The sequence below is a fragment of a genome, unplaced genomic scaffold, assembly GCF_019419815.1.
Source record: "Pyrus x bretschneideri cultivar Hongxiangsu unplaced genomic scaffold, Pyrus_bretschneideri_v1 Contig11, whole genome shotgun sequence".
Classification (NCBI taxonomy): Eukaryota; Viridiplantae; Streptophyta; class Magnoliopsida; order Rosales; family Rosaceae; genus Pyrus; species Pyrus x bretschneideri.
The window spans coordinates 2,530,643-2,548,414 of NW_025999402.1; the positions used below are offsets into that span (position 1 = coordinate 2,530,643).

Sequence of the window (17,772 nt, forward strand, 5' to 3'; positions counted from 1 at the left end):
TGTTGTAATTCTTGTATTTTTATTGGAATTGCAAACAAAATGGACAGACAGTGGATACATAATCATAATAGATGTGCTGTTGAGTACTTGGATGGAATAAACGAGTTCATTGAATTCGCAACTAGACATAACCGAGGTTCAACTCCTATCCGATGTCCATGTAGGAGGTGTAACAACTCAATGTGGGAGACATTGGAAAATGTTCGATTTCATTTAGTAAGAAATGGGATGATGGAGACCTATACTACTTGGTATCATCATGGAGAACGATTAGACCAAGCTTCGTCTTCATACGTGACATGAGTGGAGACTGTTGAATCTAATGTGGAGCCTAGTGAACAAGTTATGAATATTCTAAATGATGTTTATCCATATGCCTCGAGCAACACCAATGAGGAAGGGGGAGATGAAGGACATCCAACCATGGATAGTGAGGCATTCAAAAACTATGAAACACTATTGAAAAATGCCAAGCAAGAATTATATCCGGGTTGCGAGAACTTTTCGGTGCTCACGGCAATTGTGGAGTTGATGCATGGCAAGATCAAGTTTCGTTTGTCAAACAAATGTTTTGATTACTTTTTGGGAGTTATGAAGAGGATGCTTCCAAAGGAGAATTGCTTACCTGAAGATCATAAAAGTGCCCAAAAAATGTTGAAGGGTCTCGGATTGGGGTATGAAAAAATTCACACATGTGTAAATAATTGTATATTGTTCTATAAGGAGACAACCAGTTGGATAAGTGCCTTATCTGCAATGAGCCTAGGTTTAAAATGACATCACAAAATAGAAAGACCAAGATTCCACAAAAAGTAATGCGTTATCTTCCATTGAAGCCTAGGTTGCAACGATTGTACATGTCGATGCATACCGCAACAGACATGAGATGGCATAAAGAAGGACGGGTAAATGATGATGTTATGAGGCATCCTGCAGATGGAGAGGCATGGAAAGAATTTGATCGGATGTACCCTGATTTTGCAGCTGACCCCCGCAACGTCAGATTAGGACTTGCCACTGACGGATTTAATCCGTTCGGGGTTTTAAACCAAATCCATAGCACTTGGCCGGTCGTCGTGTTTCCTTATAATCTGCCGCCTTGGAAGTGCATGAAAAAAGAATACATGATGTTGACTCTATTAATTACTGAAGATCCAGGAAAGTCCATTGATGTTTATTTGCGGCCGTTGGTTGATGAGCTAAAAGATTTATGGGAAAACGGTGTTCGTACATACGATAAGTATACTGGGCAGATGTTCACCATGCGAGCGGCAGTGATGTGGACAGTAAACGATTTTCCCGCATATGTAATGGTTTCTGGTTGGATGACTAAGGGTTATTTGGCATGTCCAATATGCAAGGAGAATGTAACATCGTCTTGGCATGCGAGAAAAGTTTGTTATCTTGGTCATCGTAGATGGCTCCCTTGGGACAACGAGTGGCGTCAAAATGATAAAGCCTTCCACGGTACAAAAGAAACTCGGCCAAGACCAAGAGAATGGTCCGGAGATGAGATTTTGGATCAGTTAAACCGTTTGGAATTTGGTCATTTTGGCAAAGGGGTCAATAAGCCCAGACCACCTATACATCTGAACTGGACGCACAAGAGTATGTTATTTGAGCTCCCGTACTGGTCAAAGTTAAAATTGAGACACAACCTCGATGTTATGCATATTGAGAAAAATGTGTTTGATACTTTGGTCGGGACAATTCTAGACATTGAAGGAAAAACGAAGGACACGATCGAAGCTCGCCTCGATTTGGAACGAATGGGCATTAGGTCATCCTTGTGGATGAAGAAAGTCGGTGGTACATTGAAGAAAGGCCATCCTTTTTTTACAGTGAAGCCGAATGGGAAGAAAGAGTTTTTCAACTTTATTTCTTCTGTAAAGTTTCCAGATGGGTATGCTTCTAATATCTCACGTTGTGTGAATGTGCGGGGGTGTAAATTTTCAAACATGAAGAGTCATGATTGTCATGTGATACTCCAACGCCTTCTTCCGATTGGTATTCGACACTTATTGCCTCTTGATGTGGTTAAACCAATCGTGTTGTTGTCGAGATTTTTTTCGCAGCTGACTGCAAGGTGTTTACGGAAGTCAGATGTGAAACAATTGCAGGATGACATTGTGAACGTCTTATGCAAGTTCGAACAGATATTTCCCCCAGCTTTCTTTACAAGTATGATTCACGTGATGATTCACTTGCCAAATGAGACATTGCTTGCCGGACCAGTGAATTGTCGATGGATGTATCCAATAGAAAGGTACTTAATTAAGCGTATATATATAACAGATTCATGATAAATGAACACTTTGAATAATTTGTAGCATACCTTTTATTTGTGTAGATATCTTGGTGAGTTGAAAAAGTGTGTCCGAAACAAGGCAAAGCCCGAAGGATCACTTGTGGAGTCATGGGTCGCATATGAGTCACTTACTTTTTGTGCAATGTATCTTCAAGATGTTGAGACAACTTTCAATCGTCCTCAACGCAATAATGACGGTGGTGTTAGAAAAGAGAAATTGTCTGTTTTTGCCCAAATTGCGCGACCATTTGGCGATCCTGTAAAAGGCGAATCGTTTACCAAAAATGACATGGAGGTAGCGCATTGGTTCATACTCAACAATTGTGACGAGGCTTTGCCATACCTTGAAGAGCATGAAAAGTTGATGAAGCGGGAACATCCTTCACATTTATATGCCAAGAAGCACCGTGACTTGTTTCCTTCATGGTTTCACGCACATGTAAGTTGTATGTGATTTGAATAGAGCATATTTTCCAACTTGTTCATACCCGTCTTTAAATTTGGTTACACTAATAGGTTAACTTTTTGTATATGTTATATTAGATGAACAAATTGAAGGAATTGAATTCACCCTCTTACAATGAAGAATTATATAACTTGGCGAGAGGACCGCTTCACGTTGAATTGTTCTCAGGTTGTCATGTCAACGGGATCAAGTTCTTGGGGGCAACACGTGATGACAAGTCGTGTACTCAAAATAGTGGTGTCCATGTCCCGGGTGCGGGCGATAGTGAAGACATTGACTTTTATGGCAAACTAACTAGTGTAGTACAATTGCTTTACAAAGATAGGTGTCAAGTGATACTGTTTAAGTGTCTTTGGTTTGATACAAATCCACATAACCGAACGAGTGTTAAGCGAGACCATGGTTTACTATCAGTAAACACTACGAGACATTGGTACGATGAAGACCCTTACATTTTGGCAACTATGGCGAAACAAATAGTATATCTAGATGACCCTAAAGCCGGAAATGGCTGGAAAGTTGTTCAGAAGATTGATCGAAGAGGGCTATATGATATTCCGGAACTAGATCATGATGGCAACGACGACAACATCGCTGACCAACAGTTATCATCTTCGATAGAAATTGGTGAAGAAACACTCCAGGATACTAATATTGTCCAAGAACTGTTTGACATAGATGGAGTTCCTGAATTCATAATATCAATTGACCTTGGTGATCTGCCTCAATACAATGCACCGGAAGAGGCAAATGAAGATGAGGACGAATGGGAATCCGGAAATGATAGTAGTGAGGATAGCGAGATTTATTATTGTAGTTCAGATGAGGATTAATATAAACTTCAAAGGGAAAAAGCAGGAGGCTGAGGGTTTAACACCGCTTTGCATCTACCCACACTAATATTCCCAACAAATCGTCGTTTTATGATAGCCGTAAGTTTTATGTTTTATGTTAGCTTTGTATTTGTTTTACTCTTAGTTGCATTGGATAATTGTGTTATTTTGATACCCGATTTATTTCTTTCTAGACTGTACTAAAAACATAAAGATACGATGGTCCAAGAAAAATTGAAGGATGAAAAATAGTTTACAGCTTGAATTTTATGATAGCCGTAAGTTTTATGTTTCATGTTAGACATTTACAGCTTGAATTTTCCACTAGTTTGCTCGTGTCACATCATATTGGTGTCTGATGGCTTTCGCTTGCAAGAAAGCCACTACCATGCTTGCTTCTTTTATTCCGATATCGCAAGATGATTTACTATGATTATCATTGTAACAAAGAAAAAATTATGTTCATAAGATGTGCATTTTTCTTTTCGAATTTGGTAGATAACATGTAAGCAAATGCGTTCGCTTGTACACTATGTTTGGTCTTTCGGATTTGGTAGATAAAAAGATTTGTTTTCTGTTTAAAATTTCAAAGTTCTCATCTTGCTCCTGCGAATTATATTCTGTTGTAATTCGTTTCCAAGAGTTCTGATTGGTTTCCCCTGCATCAGCTTTAGGACCATCATTCCGGTTGGATGTTCAAAAGCAGATATAAATTTTGTGGTTTACAGTCTGATTGATTTATTTGCGTATGTAATATCCCGGTGGTTTATTCTTTATGCATCTCATTCAATACAAATCTGTATGTCAAGGAAGCATTTACGTATTTTGATCAAAATGTACATTTTGTTTGGCTTGCAGTCCATGATGCACAGGTAAGATGTTTGATTTGGCGGAGAGGGAAGGTGCCGAAGCCCAGTTTGTATCATGATCGAGCCAAGGGTTCCATCGGGAAGCATGAGAGCCAACTTAATTTCACTGTAATCACTAGAAAATAATGCAGAATGGTATAAAGTTGGGTAAGAAGGTAGAAAGCTGTGTATCTTCTTCTCTTCGTCCTTGTACACTAATTGGCTGCTATGAATTATTAGTCTCTCCGAGGCCATGAAAATGTAAGAACAGCCAAATGCCTGTGATGAAATTCGGGAAAATTTTCCGAGTCTTCTTGTTAACAAAATATCTCTCTTGCATGTTCACTTACTATTTTTCATCCTTCAATTTTTCTTGGACAGGGGATGTATGGTTATCCAATTGAGATTCAAGCACTCTTCTGCCTACGTCCCTTTGCGATGTTGAGGAACGAATTACCGGTGCTATGTATGCACTATGCAGTGGTCCTAGATTCCACTCCGAAAAGGTGGTATGTCTGTGAGAAAGTTTGAATGCTACTATTATTTTGTCAAAAAAAATAGAAAAATCGGAAATAAAAAAATATTTAAAAAGCTAAAAAAAAGAAGACGTGAGTGAAAAAAATAAAGGTGGTGTTTCGTTTTCAGACCGTATGATTCCCCCACTTTCTCAGTAACCTCTCTCAGTTAACCGTTTCTTCCCTAAAAAAGAGATCAATTTCATACCCACTACAATTGCACGTTTAAATAAAAAAGATTAGTTGACCTCCTCGGCCTAAATCTCATCCTTTTCTCCCATTTGCTCAAAACAAAAAGTGGTGTCATTCATATCTTTTTCTCTAATTCAATGCTCTAAATTGTAGGTTTGTGATTTTTATTTATTTGTTCTCTTATCTTCTACTGATGTGGTTCTGTGAAGGTGTGGCGAGGTTTTGCCGGGCGAAGTCAGCGTTCTAGAGTGACGAAGTGAAGTTGATGGTTGCGGCGGAGGAAGGATACTCTGGTTCTTGGCAGTGGGAAAGACTTGAGGAGTTTTAGAGAGATGAGTTAGTGAAGGTTGATGGCGAGGGGCAGTGTGTTATGAAAGATCATGGGTATTTGGGTATGTTTAGCCTTAGCTCCATGCCTTAAATTCGAGTCTTGTGATTTCATTTGTTGGAGAAAGTTTAAAGCTTTATATTGCCAATGGTTGTGTAGTTTTCTTCAATTTCTATGGTTGTGATGTTACAGAAATAATGAGTTTATGTTCAAATTTTCCAAGACTTTACAGGTAACCAAATTGACCCTTATAATCTTTCAAGTTGCCATTGCATTAAGAACCAAACAAAGAGTACGAAGAAAAAGCAGAGCAGTCATCCATGTATTTGTTTATCATAAATGGTGGATTTCTAACGTATGTGTGGATTACATCCTCAGAAGTCAACAAGCCCAAAGGCATATTGGAAATCTGTAGAATTAGCCAACATTTCATATTCGTATGGTCAATTGGTGGGTTTCGAAGTGAGTATGGACTTCCAACTCTAATGTTTTTGTTTGACTTATTCATTTCACTAACAAAACAAAAATCAATGTGGTGAATATTGCAGTGTACTGATAGTTGTCTTATAAAATTTACTTAGTTTTTCTTCCTCAGTTGACTTCAGTCAACAACCTTCTATTGACAACCTTAAATTGGTTGAATAGGTTCTAGCAACTTTAAATTGGGTTACAAAAAATATGAATTGATGTTATAACGAACCATAGCCAAGCTTTTTCAAACGAAATTTGTATGCCTTTTGAAGTTTTTGTAGTAAAGATGTCTTTATGCATGCATAATTGTGGAGCGGAAAAAAGAACTATGTATGTTACGCGTATTGCACCGTGATGTAAAAAAGACATTTCGCACGCGCAAGGCATGAAGAACACGTATGAATTTTTTTGTTATGTAGTGATGTCCTTTTGTTATTGCCTAATCACTTGTTCTTGTAACAATCATATTGTTTATCCAATGATGGACCCTGAATTTCAAAGTTGTCTGAGCTAAATTTACCTTACGTACAATCAAGATATAAAGGAGAGGAAATTACTTTGTCACGGCTTGAACTGAAGGTTTCTCTATTAAGTTACTTCTCGTTATTTAGTTAAGTTACTTTCCAACCATTTGCGTTTCAAATCCTCTTCCTCCTCTTAGTCTAGTTTAAAGCAATGTCACTTGTAATAAAGAACAATATAAAACCCAATTAGTCAATATTTATGACATGTTTACTTCAAGTAAAGATACATAAACCGTTGGAGCAAGGGAATAAGCAAAATAAATCTGTTCAACTACGAATAAGCAAAATAAATCTGTTCAACTATTGCAGTAGTTGTCCACACCTAAACGGATTTCATTTGCATTAAAACAACAAAATTTAAAAAATTAGAATGATTTGAATTCTCATATACATGTCATTAACTCCAAGGGGTTAGAGAGAGATTTGGTTTCTGGTTGTAGTGAATTATCTCATAGCCCTATATGAAATAAAGTTGAGTGAGCAATTTGCGAAAACTTAGAACAAACACAATTGGTTCCGTATGCTTCATCAAGCACAAGGGCAATGCAAAAGAAAGCAAAAGGAAGAGGGAAAAAAATAAATAAATAAATAAAAAATTTGGCGGTACCATAACAAACAATAGGCGCTTGTTTTAAAATTTTCAAGAGTTTCCGTAAACCTCACATCCCTATTTCCACCCTCTTTCCCATGCAACTCTCAATTCCCATAGATGACCTCTCTATTTCCCATATATCTCTCTTCCCTCTCACAAGCTTTCCCGTAGATAACCTCTCACTTCCCTATTTCCCATAGACCTTTCTTCCCTCTTGCGTGCTCATCTCTCCCTCTTCATTTCCCGTAGATCTCTCTTCCTTCTCACAAGCTTTTGTCTTCAAAATCTCGAATCCAACGCGAATCTCGAAGCCGACGCGAATTAAGTCCCAAAATCAAGGTAAGGGTTTCTGATTTTCAATGGGTTTTTGTTATTTAGGCTCAAATTGCATGCTATTTAGGATTTCTGATAAAATTAGATGTTGGTTCTAGTTTGCAGAGGGGTTGATGGGTTGCAGGTAGAGAGAGGGATCTACGGGAGGGAAGAGAAGTCTACTAGCGCAGCGCCTCAACTGAAGGTCCTTCTTCTTCTTCCTCTTCATTCTTTTGGCCCTAAACTCCAATTTTTGTTTTGTTATATGCAAACAGGATTTCTGTAAACAGGGGTTATCTAATCGAGAGGTATTAATTTGGAATGGGTATTTTCCATTTGTGTAATTAATTAAGAATTAGTTAATCTTCTTGTTTGGATAATAATTATGCGTAAATGCGTAGTTAGTTAAATTAGGTGGGTTTTTGTTTGTTTAGGACTTTGATGGGTTTGTCAAGAAGGGCGATCTTCCCGGTTATGCTGTAAGTCTCTTAATACTGCCATCTTTCTATTTGGTGTCACATTGCATAAACCTGCAATTTTCGACTTCTAGAATTAACGTAGCGGGGTGGTTGTGGACCTTGTGGTGTTGGTGCAGCTGTTAAATTTGTTATGCAGCAAAGTTTATCAATAAACTTCTTTTCTCGGAATGTATCTGGGTTGGGAAAATTTAACAATTAGGATTGCTGCACCGGTTTCCTTCGGTGTTATTTCATTCCTGGTCTCTCTGCTGATGTTTTATTTTTAGAGTGTAAGTCACCTATCTGCTTTTCCACAATTGTAGTTATTCACTTTCTTTCTTCTCCCTCTTCCCTGTGTATTTTGTAGATTCTAAATACACCAAAAGGTCCTATCACAGTGGAACTTTTCAAGGATGGTTCTCCAGAGGTTGTGGATAGATTTATTGACTTATGGTGAGTATTCGACATCACATGTATCTTGCATACATACTTGCTGTAGTAATATTAAATCATGTCTATTTGAAGCTATTTCTCTACAGGGTAAGAGAATAAAGTTAAAATTATGGGAGAAAAGATTTGGATGACATAACATACATTGAACTCAATATCATGTTTCCGTACAAGTGCCTCCACATAGCTTCCCAAACCAGCAGCTGATGATAGCAAAGAAATCAGCCCCTTCCCCATTCAGTTTGTTTAGATCATAAAAGGATATACATGTTGACAGATTTGAACAAATGAAATAAACAGCTATCACAATGTCTTAGTAATTCAAAATCTCAACTTGATGAAAGACAAAAATCAGTTATGTAAACCAGACCAGGATCAATGGGACCAGCAGTTGTCAGTGTTAGCCTTTGTCCTTCATAAATAATATCAACTTGCAAGACTCGCCCAACATCAAAAGGCTCTGGGGCATAAACTGATTTTATAGCTCCTGGTGTAGGGAAAGTTGAATGAGAAATGAATAAAGATCTTGACAGCAAATTGGTTATGGGTTGGTTGGTGACTTTGTACATAGCTGTTAGTAAAATTGCTCGCATCCAAGGGGTGTATTATTTAATATTTTTATCATCTTATAAGCCAAGGGGTATATTTTGTCGTAACTCCTTTGTAAATTATCAAATACACAACAACAGGTTAAAGGTTCATATAGCCTTGGTGATATGGATGCCTAGTTGACTTATATCGAGGCTAAATGTAAATAAAATTAGAACTTGGACGATTTGATATGGATGCCTTGGTAATATGGATGCCTAGGTGATATGGATGCCTAGTTGACTTTTATGCTTGGAACTACAAAGGCTAGACCAGACAACAAAGAATTTGAGCTTGTTATCACAACTGCACCAATACCAGATTTAAATGATAAGCTAATTGTATTCGGACGGGTCATCAAAGGAGAGGAAGTGGTACAGGTATAAAATTCTGTGCAGTTTGGGTACCTTATTATCATGCCTAGACTTGGATAATACCTGATGTATAATGCTTTGCATACGGTCTTCCATTCAGGCAACTAAATCCTAAAAATAGTCCCAGTTTTCCCTTAGTGCTGCATGCTTTTGTGTCATTCTCAAGCACAACCACTTCAACAGATTTCCCTTTACTTCTTTAACCCATTCGATCATTTTTTGAGTTATGTACCTGTCCTTTTGTAAAAAAAATTCCCACCTCCGTACAGAGTAAATTTGGAGAAGCACAAGCCAAAAAGCAAAGCAGTGCTGCATATAAATCCAAATTTGATAGAAGTAGGAGACAGAGTTATCACCAAAGAAAAACCAAAGGATCCAATTCCAGAAATCAAGTGGGGGTAAGTTGATTGTCTTTTCATTTGTTGTGGCATGTGTCTAGTTGAATGACTTGTATGAAGTAAATTGTTTTTGTACGGTACTTTGATCATTTAGTCTAATGAAGTTTTGATACCTTTGATTGATTACAATGTTTGGTAATCCTAGTGTCATATTACCCTTTTTTTTTTTGTTTCACTTGATGCACTTTTTTTTGTTGGCTATGAAAATGGATAAGTAGTTTCCTCATGTTTTGAAATTAAGAATGTTGGTAACCTACTTACTTACTACTTTGGCTGCTAATTGATTAGTTTCAAATGCAAGAAAGGATTAGTTTCTAATGTTATAATTTTATGGTTCAAAAAGTGTATAGATGTCGCGGTTGATCACTCGTCGTCGGAGTGTGACCAATGAGCCTCCTGCATTATCAACATCTACTGCTCCAGGCGTGAGTGCTCCATTGATTGGGGAGCCTACACCCCTTACTGAGGCTACTCCTATGGCGTCCCAGGTGCCCGTCTCATCGACATCATCAGTGTCAGTTCAGCCGCTTAGTGCACGACGGCCTCACCGACGCCGCCGCGAGCCGGAGCCTTCTGATCACACTTCCTCAGCATCCAGAGTCGAGGGTGAGGCCTCCCAGCCAGGTAGTTTTTTCTAATTCTCGATCACTACGTTGTATTTTTCTTTTATCATTTTAAAATTATTATTTTTATGATGGTGAAAATTTGCTGGAATGTGACAATGTGATGGGGGTTGTGAATTACTATTTTAAGGTTTTGGGAAATGCTATACTATTAGGGGAGGTTATGTCGAATTTTCTGTAAATTTAAGCTTATGGATTTCACCATTTAATTTTTTTTGGCCAGCTTAAAAAAACACCAGGGGGCTTAGTCGAATGTTGAAGGAGGCACAGAGCGTACGTTTGACCGGCTCCAGGATCAAGATTGAGTATGACCTGCGACATCGTGGAGCGGCTACCTCACAGCAGCATAACAGCGTCGCTAGTAGTTGTGGTGTTGTTATTAAACAAAGTTGTCCTATGCAGTGGGAGTCTTGGGCAGAAATTCCCGAGGAGACGAAGAAACTAGTGCGAGAAAACTTGTCGGTTAGTATATTAATTTTTAGCCTTTATCATTTTTTTAATTTTGTTTACAAATATGAAAAACCAAAATATATTATCTTAATATTATTAAATTTCTTACTATTATTTTATTATTTTTCATATTCGTAGGTCAATTTTGATCTTGACGACATATCTCCTGAGGTCATGGCCTACTTAGAGGAGACCTTAGCAAATCGGTACAAACATTGGAAGAACTATCTTCACACGCATTTTAAGCGATGGGATGATCCGGAGTTTGCTCGCCTACATGGTTGCCCAACCGAGTTGCAGGACCAGCCGGAGGATTGGGAGTGGCTCTGCAAACATTTTACGGACCCAAAATTTGTAGTATGTACATAATATTTTAATAATAATTTATTATTGTTTTAGTTATTTTTTTAAGCTTCCTTTATTAATTTATTTTAAATAATCGCACTAACATGTATATTATGTGTTTAACAGAAGAAATCTATTGCTGGCAAGATAGCTCGGGACTTAAAGACACTTCTCCACCATTCTGGTTCAAAGCCCTTTTCGTATAGGCTTGAGGCACGACGTCAGGTAAAAGTATATTAATTTTGAAATTTTATACAATTTATTTATTATTATTTATTAATAAAATTTTCTTAATGTTTGTTTCTTCAGGAGGGTTCTAAGTTCCCAGAGATCGACATGTTCGAGGACGTTTACGTTCGACCTGGTGATGAGATAGCTAAGCAGCTTCATGTAAGTATATGTAATTGTTATTATTCTTATATGTATGAATCGTTCAAATATTATTTATATTATGTTATTAAACATTATATGTTTTTTCCTTTATTATTACAGGATGCTATGGTGGAACAGCGCACTACTGTTCTCCAAGAAGCAACATCACAACTTCCCCCGGAGACCTCGATCGAGGACACCACGATACCCGAGGATGCAGGTTTTCATATCCTGACTAATGTCATGGATCAAAACTTCGGTCGTCGTCCTGGCAAAGTTGTTCGGGGTATGGGAAAAGCGCGAGTTCGTGAGACGGGTGCCTCTTCTTCCAGATCAAACACAGGAGAGGTCAGTGTGACAACCCTAAAGGGTCAGCTTGCGGTCCAGAGTGAGCAAATGAGGGCCCGGGACGAGCAGATGAGGGCCCTAGAGCGAGCAGATTAAGGCCCAGGGCGAGCAGGTGAAGGCCTATGCCGGACACATGAGAGACCTTGTACGAGCCATACAGATGTCCGGCCTCCAAATCTCACTACCAGTACCTGATCTTCCTACACCTTCGACTTCTGAGCCACTTTGCCCTACCGATACCTAGTAGCTTGATGTATCAAACCTAAAAGCCTACTTGTAGTTTTTTCTTATTTTTTTGTTTGGACATTTTGTATGTATATTTTCATATATTTATAACTAAATACTTTTCGTTGGTTAATTAATTATCGTTTAGAGTTTAATTAAGATATTTATTAAAAATTAAAAAAATATTTTTTTTGACCAAAAAAAAAAAAAAAAAAAGAGGTTTGCGCGACGTAGGTAGAATCTTTCTTCGCGCCAACCTCTTTGCGCGACACCAGCTCTACGTCGCGCAAAGTCTTTGCGCGCGCACGAACGTCGCGCAAACCACTCGCGCACGTAAGGCTGCGTCGCGCGAGCGGTGGCGCGAGGTAGAATCTTCGTCGCAACAAAGTGTTTGCGCGACGTAGGGGATGGGCGCAAAATTTTGCGACGTAGTACGGCGGAAGCCACTTTCGCGACGTAGGGGGAACTTCGGCGCCACCCCCTGTCACTGCCTTGCGCGACGGTAGTGCGGAGAAGGTGCGTTGAGCTAAGTTTTGCGCGACGATTTTTGACTTTGCGCGACGAAGAACCTGCGTCGCGCAAAGTGTTTTTTGTACTAGTAGGATCTTCGGAATCCTCACAAAGATGATCCGTAGAGGACACTGGAATATATTTTTTGAAGGGACAAAATAAAAAGGAAAACTGACGAAAAATTCTTAAAAACTTTTAGTTTTAATGAAAATGACAAAATAAAGGTGTAAGTAAATAGTATCATGAGTGACTTTTCAAAGTAAAAATGTCCTTAACGATAAAAATGAACAATACCAAAAATTTTCATTTGGTAAGAAAATGACAAGATAGGTAAATTCTTTTATAGTGCTCTTTCAAATTATTATTGTCTTTTAAATATAGGTAAATTATTTTATAGTGCTCTTTCAAATTTTCATTTGGTAAGAAAATGACAAGATTAAATTAAAATTGTCTAATTTTATGAAAATTTAAAAAACAATTACAAACTCTTAAGGAAAGTATAACATTATTAGTTCTTTTTTTCCTTAACATACAATTTGTTTTGATATATTAATGCAATGATTTTAAACATTAATACATTTCTTTTTATTAATTTCTCCCTTCAAATTTGCATAGAATTAAATGTCTACATCAAAACGGTAATTAGGGGTATTTTAGGCATCTGAAAAATGAAAAATGTGTAAAGGCAAACAAAATTAATGAATTTACTTATGTGGAGCCTAGTCATTGGGTTTTATTCAGATAAAAAGACTATGTCGGGTTTTATGTAAAGAAACTTGAGTTTCACGGGCTAAAGTCATATTTTCAGTTTTATTTATTTTATTTTTTGAATATTAATGAAATATTTTTGGTATTGTTCATTTTTATCGTTAAGGACATTTTTACTTTAAAAAGTCACTCATGATACTATTTACTTACACCTTTATTTTGTCATTTTCATTAAAACTAAAAGTTTTTAAGAATTTTTCGTCAGTTTTCCTTTTTATTTTGTCCCTTCAAAAAATATATTCCAGTGTCCTCTACGGATCATCTTTGTGAGGATTCCGAAGATCCTTGAATCATATCGTATATCGTGTGGTCAGTTTTCATCAACTGTTTGTGTTACAGGAGGCTTTTAAGGAACTAAATAAGCCTCGGGAAACTAAAACACAAGCTGCTGAGCTGAAGTTTGCGGGCAAGATCATGAGATGGGAAAGACCTAAGTATGTGACGTTAAAAGTGAACTGTGATGCAGCCTGGAATCAAAAGTAAAAAGGGGGTGGAATACGATGGGTAATCTGGGATTTTGCTGGCATTATGCACTCTGCTGGCGGTGCTGGGAACCTGTACTTTCAAAATGCAGCAATGGCGAAGGTCACTACAGTTAGGGCAGCGCTGCAGGAATGTGTTGTGAGAGGCATTCAACCCATTGAGACTGAAACAAATGCGAAGGTTTTAGTGCAGATTTTTAAAAAGGATATGGATACTGATGCTATGTTGGAAGGTTTGATTCATGATGTTTGGAGGATTGCCCAATCCTTGCAGTTTGTTGTATTCTAGTACTCCCACAGAGAAAGCAATCAAGCTGCGCATGCTATAGCATCCTTTGTTTCTAAACATGGGGGAGATCATTCATGGAATTGTATTGGTTCGGATTTTATCTTCCATATTTTGGTGGAAGATGTAAACATTTCTCTTAGAAATCTAACAAAATTCATCTCTGAGTAAAAAAACAATATTAGTAATTAAATAATATGTTGTGGCTTTAGTAAACAATGATGACCTACTTATACAATACATTTGTTACTACTTTTACTACAAAATTATTTATTTGTAACCGAACGAAAGAAATTGACCACGATATTATAATTTAAAGAATACAATTGAAAGAATATTTTGAGGTCTCTTCCGAACAACTTCTAACATTTGGGCAAATCAAGTGGTGGTGGAGGCAAAGTAGACTCTAGCGTCGGTCCATTTTCAACCTCAAAGGCCATTCCCAGCCCCCATGGCAGATGCACGTCCAAATGACAGTGCATGTACCATATACCTGAAACAACAGTTTAAAACAAACCGTCATAAATTAATTGTTTATAATACATTAAAATACAATGAAACTTAATTAAACAAATGATTAAGAAAACTAACCAGGATTATTTGCTTGAAACCTAATCACAGCCCATCCTCCGACCGGCACACCAATTGTGTTACGTATTTGTGGATTAACGAAGTTAAACTTTTTGGGGTCATTAATTGGGTCGTAATTTCCAAACCCTTGTGCCAACACGTGGAAATTGAAGCCGTGGAGATGCATCGGGTGGTTCTCGATGGCCAAAAACGCTGTGTTCTGAAGCACCACCTCCACTGTTGAATTGAATTTCAGCGTCTTGACCTTGGTCGATTTTGGCGCGTATATCAGTGATAGGTCGAGGCTGATGTTTGTGTCCGTGTAGTCAAATTTGACTGGAGGCTCGTCAGGAAAGTCTCTGGTGTAAACCCCGCTCACATTGTGAAACTGTGCTTCCAACATGGATGTATTACTTGGGAGCACAAATGACTCGTTGTTCATGCTTGCGGATAGTCGGTTATTGAATAGACCTTGACATGTGGCATTTTCTGGACACATCTCCAAGTTGACGCCGATTGTCACGAACATGTGCTCGTCCACCTTGAGTGGGACTGGGACCCATTGGGGCCCACCGGCGAGGCTGGTAAGATTGGTGAGGAACTTATGGGCCAATGGCGTGTCGTGAGGGTTGGGCATTGGGGGCATAATGGGGGTTGATGAATTGGAGCCCTTGTAGATAATGATGCCTCTGGTGGTTGAGTTATCAAAGTCGATGGTGTCACTAGCGCTAGCGTATGGAGTGGCGGCCATGTAATAAGATCCAATAGGTTGATTGAATTTGACAAGAACGTCTGTGGTCTGACCGGGTCCGGTAACCACCACATCGGTGACATAAGGAGTGGTGTAGGTAGCGTCGATGGCGACAACTGTCATCTTGTGATTGGCTATCTTGAAGAAGAGCTGGGTATTGAGTCCAGCGTTAATTAAGCGTAGCAGGTAGGTCTTTCCTCTCACCACACTTAACTGATATGATTCTGATAATTTGACTGTCACTTCGTTAATACTCATCATGCAAAAATAACACATAAACTAAATCAATAAATTTACGTGTATGCATGCATAGTTACGTACGATTTTGAGAGCAGTCATAAAGATCACCGGGAAGTCCATTGATGGTGTAAGCATTTGAAATGTTAGGAGCAATTCCTTTAGATAGGCCTTCTTCCTCAATGTCGACCACATTGCCATTGTACCACTCTCCTGCAATTCCATCAAACAGGTAATATATAATTAGTCATAAAAAAAGTTGTTAAAAAAGTTGTTAAAAAAATTATTATTCATCAAAATTATTGTTTAAAGTACATATTACAATTAACGTTAAGTAAGTTGAATGGTATAGTTTAATCGTTAATTACCTAACAAGATGGGAACTTCTTTGGCGGGCTTGGGGAAGGGGAAGGATCGACCGGCTTTCGGGTGGATTATGAGCGCTCCGTGGACAGTTGCACGAAGCCACGAAATGTGGGCATGCCACCAAAGGGTGCCTTCTTGTCCAGTGATATTAAATTTGTAAGTATAACTTTGTCCGGGGCGTATAGGGCATTGAGTTACATATGTAGGCCCATCCGCCCATGGACTCAGAAGTTGAAAGATTCCATGCCTGCATTAAGAAAGAAACTATACAATGTGAACAAAAGATTCCATGCCTGTATTAAGAAAGAAACTATACAACATGAAGAAAACATTACTCAACATTCCCCTTGGGGGTTGTTAAATGATTTTGGATAATTGGTCTTTACCAGTGAATACTAATGTTATAGGGAGACTGGTTTAAAACGTGGACGATAAGTGTGTCTCCATCTCGTGCATATATGGTTGGTCCTGGATAACTCTCATTTACTACAGTAATCGATTGATTTCGGCACAGTCGGCTAACAGTTAGGTTGTTCACCTGAAAACAATTGTAATTAAAAAAAATATATCATAACTACTATTATTCAAAGGAAACATTCAAATAATTGGTGAGGAAATATGCATGATAAAATAAGGCTGCCAAAGGGCTTGTGCAAAATTGTTTTAAAAAACCGCTTCTATGATCCAAAAATACATTTTTTTTGGTCAAATTGACTCAGAAGTGTTTTTGAACATTATAATGTGTTTCAGCCTAGAAACATTAATGAGCATACCCAAAATTGAGGCAAGACTTACATTAAAAGAATGCTCAACAATTGCACCAGAGGCTACTGAGGAAGCCAATAGGGCTAGAGCACAAGCTAGCACAAAGGCTAAGCGTGCCATATGGGGAACAAATTAAAAAGAGCTAGCTCAAAGGGGAAATGAGAAGTTTGAGAATCGTCTATTGTTATGGAATATTGTATTTTTCTTGTGATATATCAGAGGTCGATATATGCTATGTTTATATAGGCATTTGGAAAGTAGTTGCCAACCCATTATATCCACACTTACGTGGAAAATTAGCCAATAAATTTGCATTTGTTTTGACAAGGACTTTGAAATGTCTAAGATAAAGGCATATAAAATGAGTTTGGTATCATATATGCAGTTAACAGTTTGATTAAATTGGGCATCCGTTAGAGAATGCTTGCATAGAGATATGAACACAAGTCAGAAACTTTGTTCTTCAAAAACCAACCATGTTGAATAACATCGATCAATTTGACCGTGTCCAAAACTACACTTTACAGTCTGACGAATTTTAAGAAAAGGGAACTCCCGCGGTGTACTAGAAGAACACGTTTAGAGTTGAATATTTCTGAATGTAAACCTAGTTCGGAAGAACGTTGACATTACAAATATTAAGTAAGTGGAAAAGGTCGCGAGCCATTTGTGTAAATGTAATTTTCTTTTTTGTATTTAATTTAGGAGGAATTCTCAGTACTTCAGAAATGAAAAGGTTTATGCTTAGATAAGTCCCGAGTACTCTATACAAAATTTATTTCTTGATCGTACACTCTATTCTGTCGCTCCTTACATTCCGTGCTCATCCCATTCTGTCAACATGATCAAATAATATACGTTACCTGCTGATGTGTCAGGGATTAAATTTGTTAATTTGTTCAGCTTTTTTTTTTTTTTTTTTTGACAATTAGGACGTCTTAAACCCCAAAGATTGTCATTACCCATAATAGAATATATATATATATATATATATATAACTATTTTGTTTTTTTTTAA

General features: G+C 37.8%; 2 protein-coding genes and 3 long non-coding RNA genes across 5 annotated transcripts; 4 read left to right on the forward strand and 1 right to left on the reverse strand.

The window, feature by feature from the left end:
- Positions 1–815: 815 nt before the first annotated feature.
- LOC125473882 lies at positions 816–3,607 on the forward strand. Its single transcript, XM_048577290.1, has 5 exons — positions 816–1,608; positions 1,717–1,934; positions 2,076–2,266; positions 2,351–2,747; positions 2,852–3,607. The coding sequence occupies exons 1-5, from the start codon at positions 816–818 to the stop codon at positions 3,605–3,607; spliced, it is 2,355 nt and encodes a 784-aa protein (XP_048433247.1).
- A 3,258-nt stretch (positions 3,608–6,865) lies between these two features.
- Positions 6,866–8,409, forward strand: LOC125472617. Its single transcript, XR_007254537.1, has 4 exons — positions 6,866–7,416; positions 7,509–7,697; positions 7,824–7,868; positions 8,215–8,409. It is a non-coding gene; the product is annotated as an uncharacterized LOC125472617 (long non-coding RNA).
- A 719-nt stretch (positions 8,410–9,128) lies between these two features.
- On the forward strand, positions 9,129–10,446 carry LOC125472619. Its single transcript, XR_007254541.1, has 3 exons — positions 9,129–9,265; positions 9,529–9,657; positions 10,001–10,446. It is a non-coding gene; the product is annotated as an uncharacterized LOC125472619 (long non-coding RNA).
- A 97-nt stretch (positions 10,447–10,543) lies between these two features.
- On the forward strand, positions 10,544–11,087 carry LOC125472622. Its single transcript, XR_007254544.1, has 2 exons — positions 10,544–10,742; positions 10,869–11,087. It is a non-coding gene; the product is annotated as an uncharacterized LOC125472622 (long non-coding RNA).
- Positions 11,088–14,230: 3,143 nt separating this feature from the next.
- LOC125472610 (laccase-7-like) lies at positions 14,231–16,975 on the reverse strand. The gene is made up of 6 exons (XM_048574273.1): positions 16,786–16,975; positions 16,377–16,528; positions 15,993–16,237; positions 15,709–15,837; positions 14,658–15,611; positions 14,231–14,559 (listed from the first exon to the last, which is right to left on the reverse strand). The coding sequence occupies exons 1-6, from the start codon at positions 16,873–16,875 to the stop codon at positions 14,429–14,431; spliced, it is 1,701 nt and encodes a 566-aa protein (XP_048430230.1). The 5' UTR covers positions 16,876–16,975; the 3' UTR covers positions 14,231–14,428.
- Between the last annotated feature and the right edge of the window lie 797 nt (positions 16,976–17,772).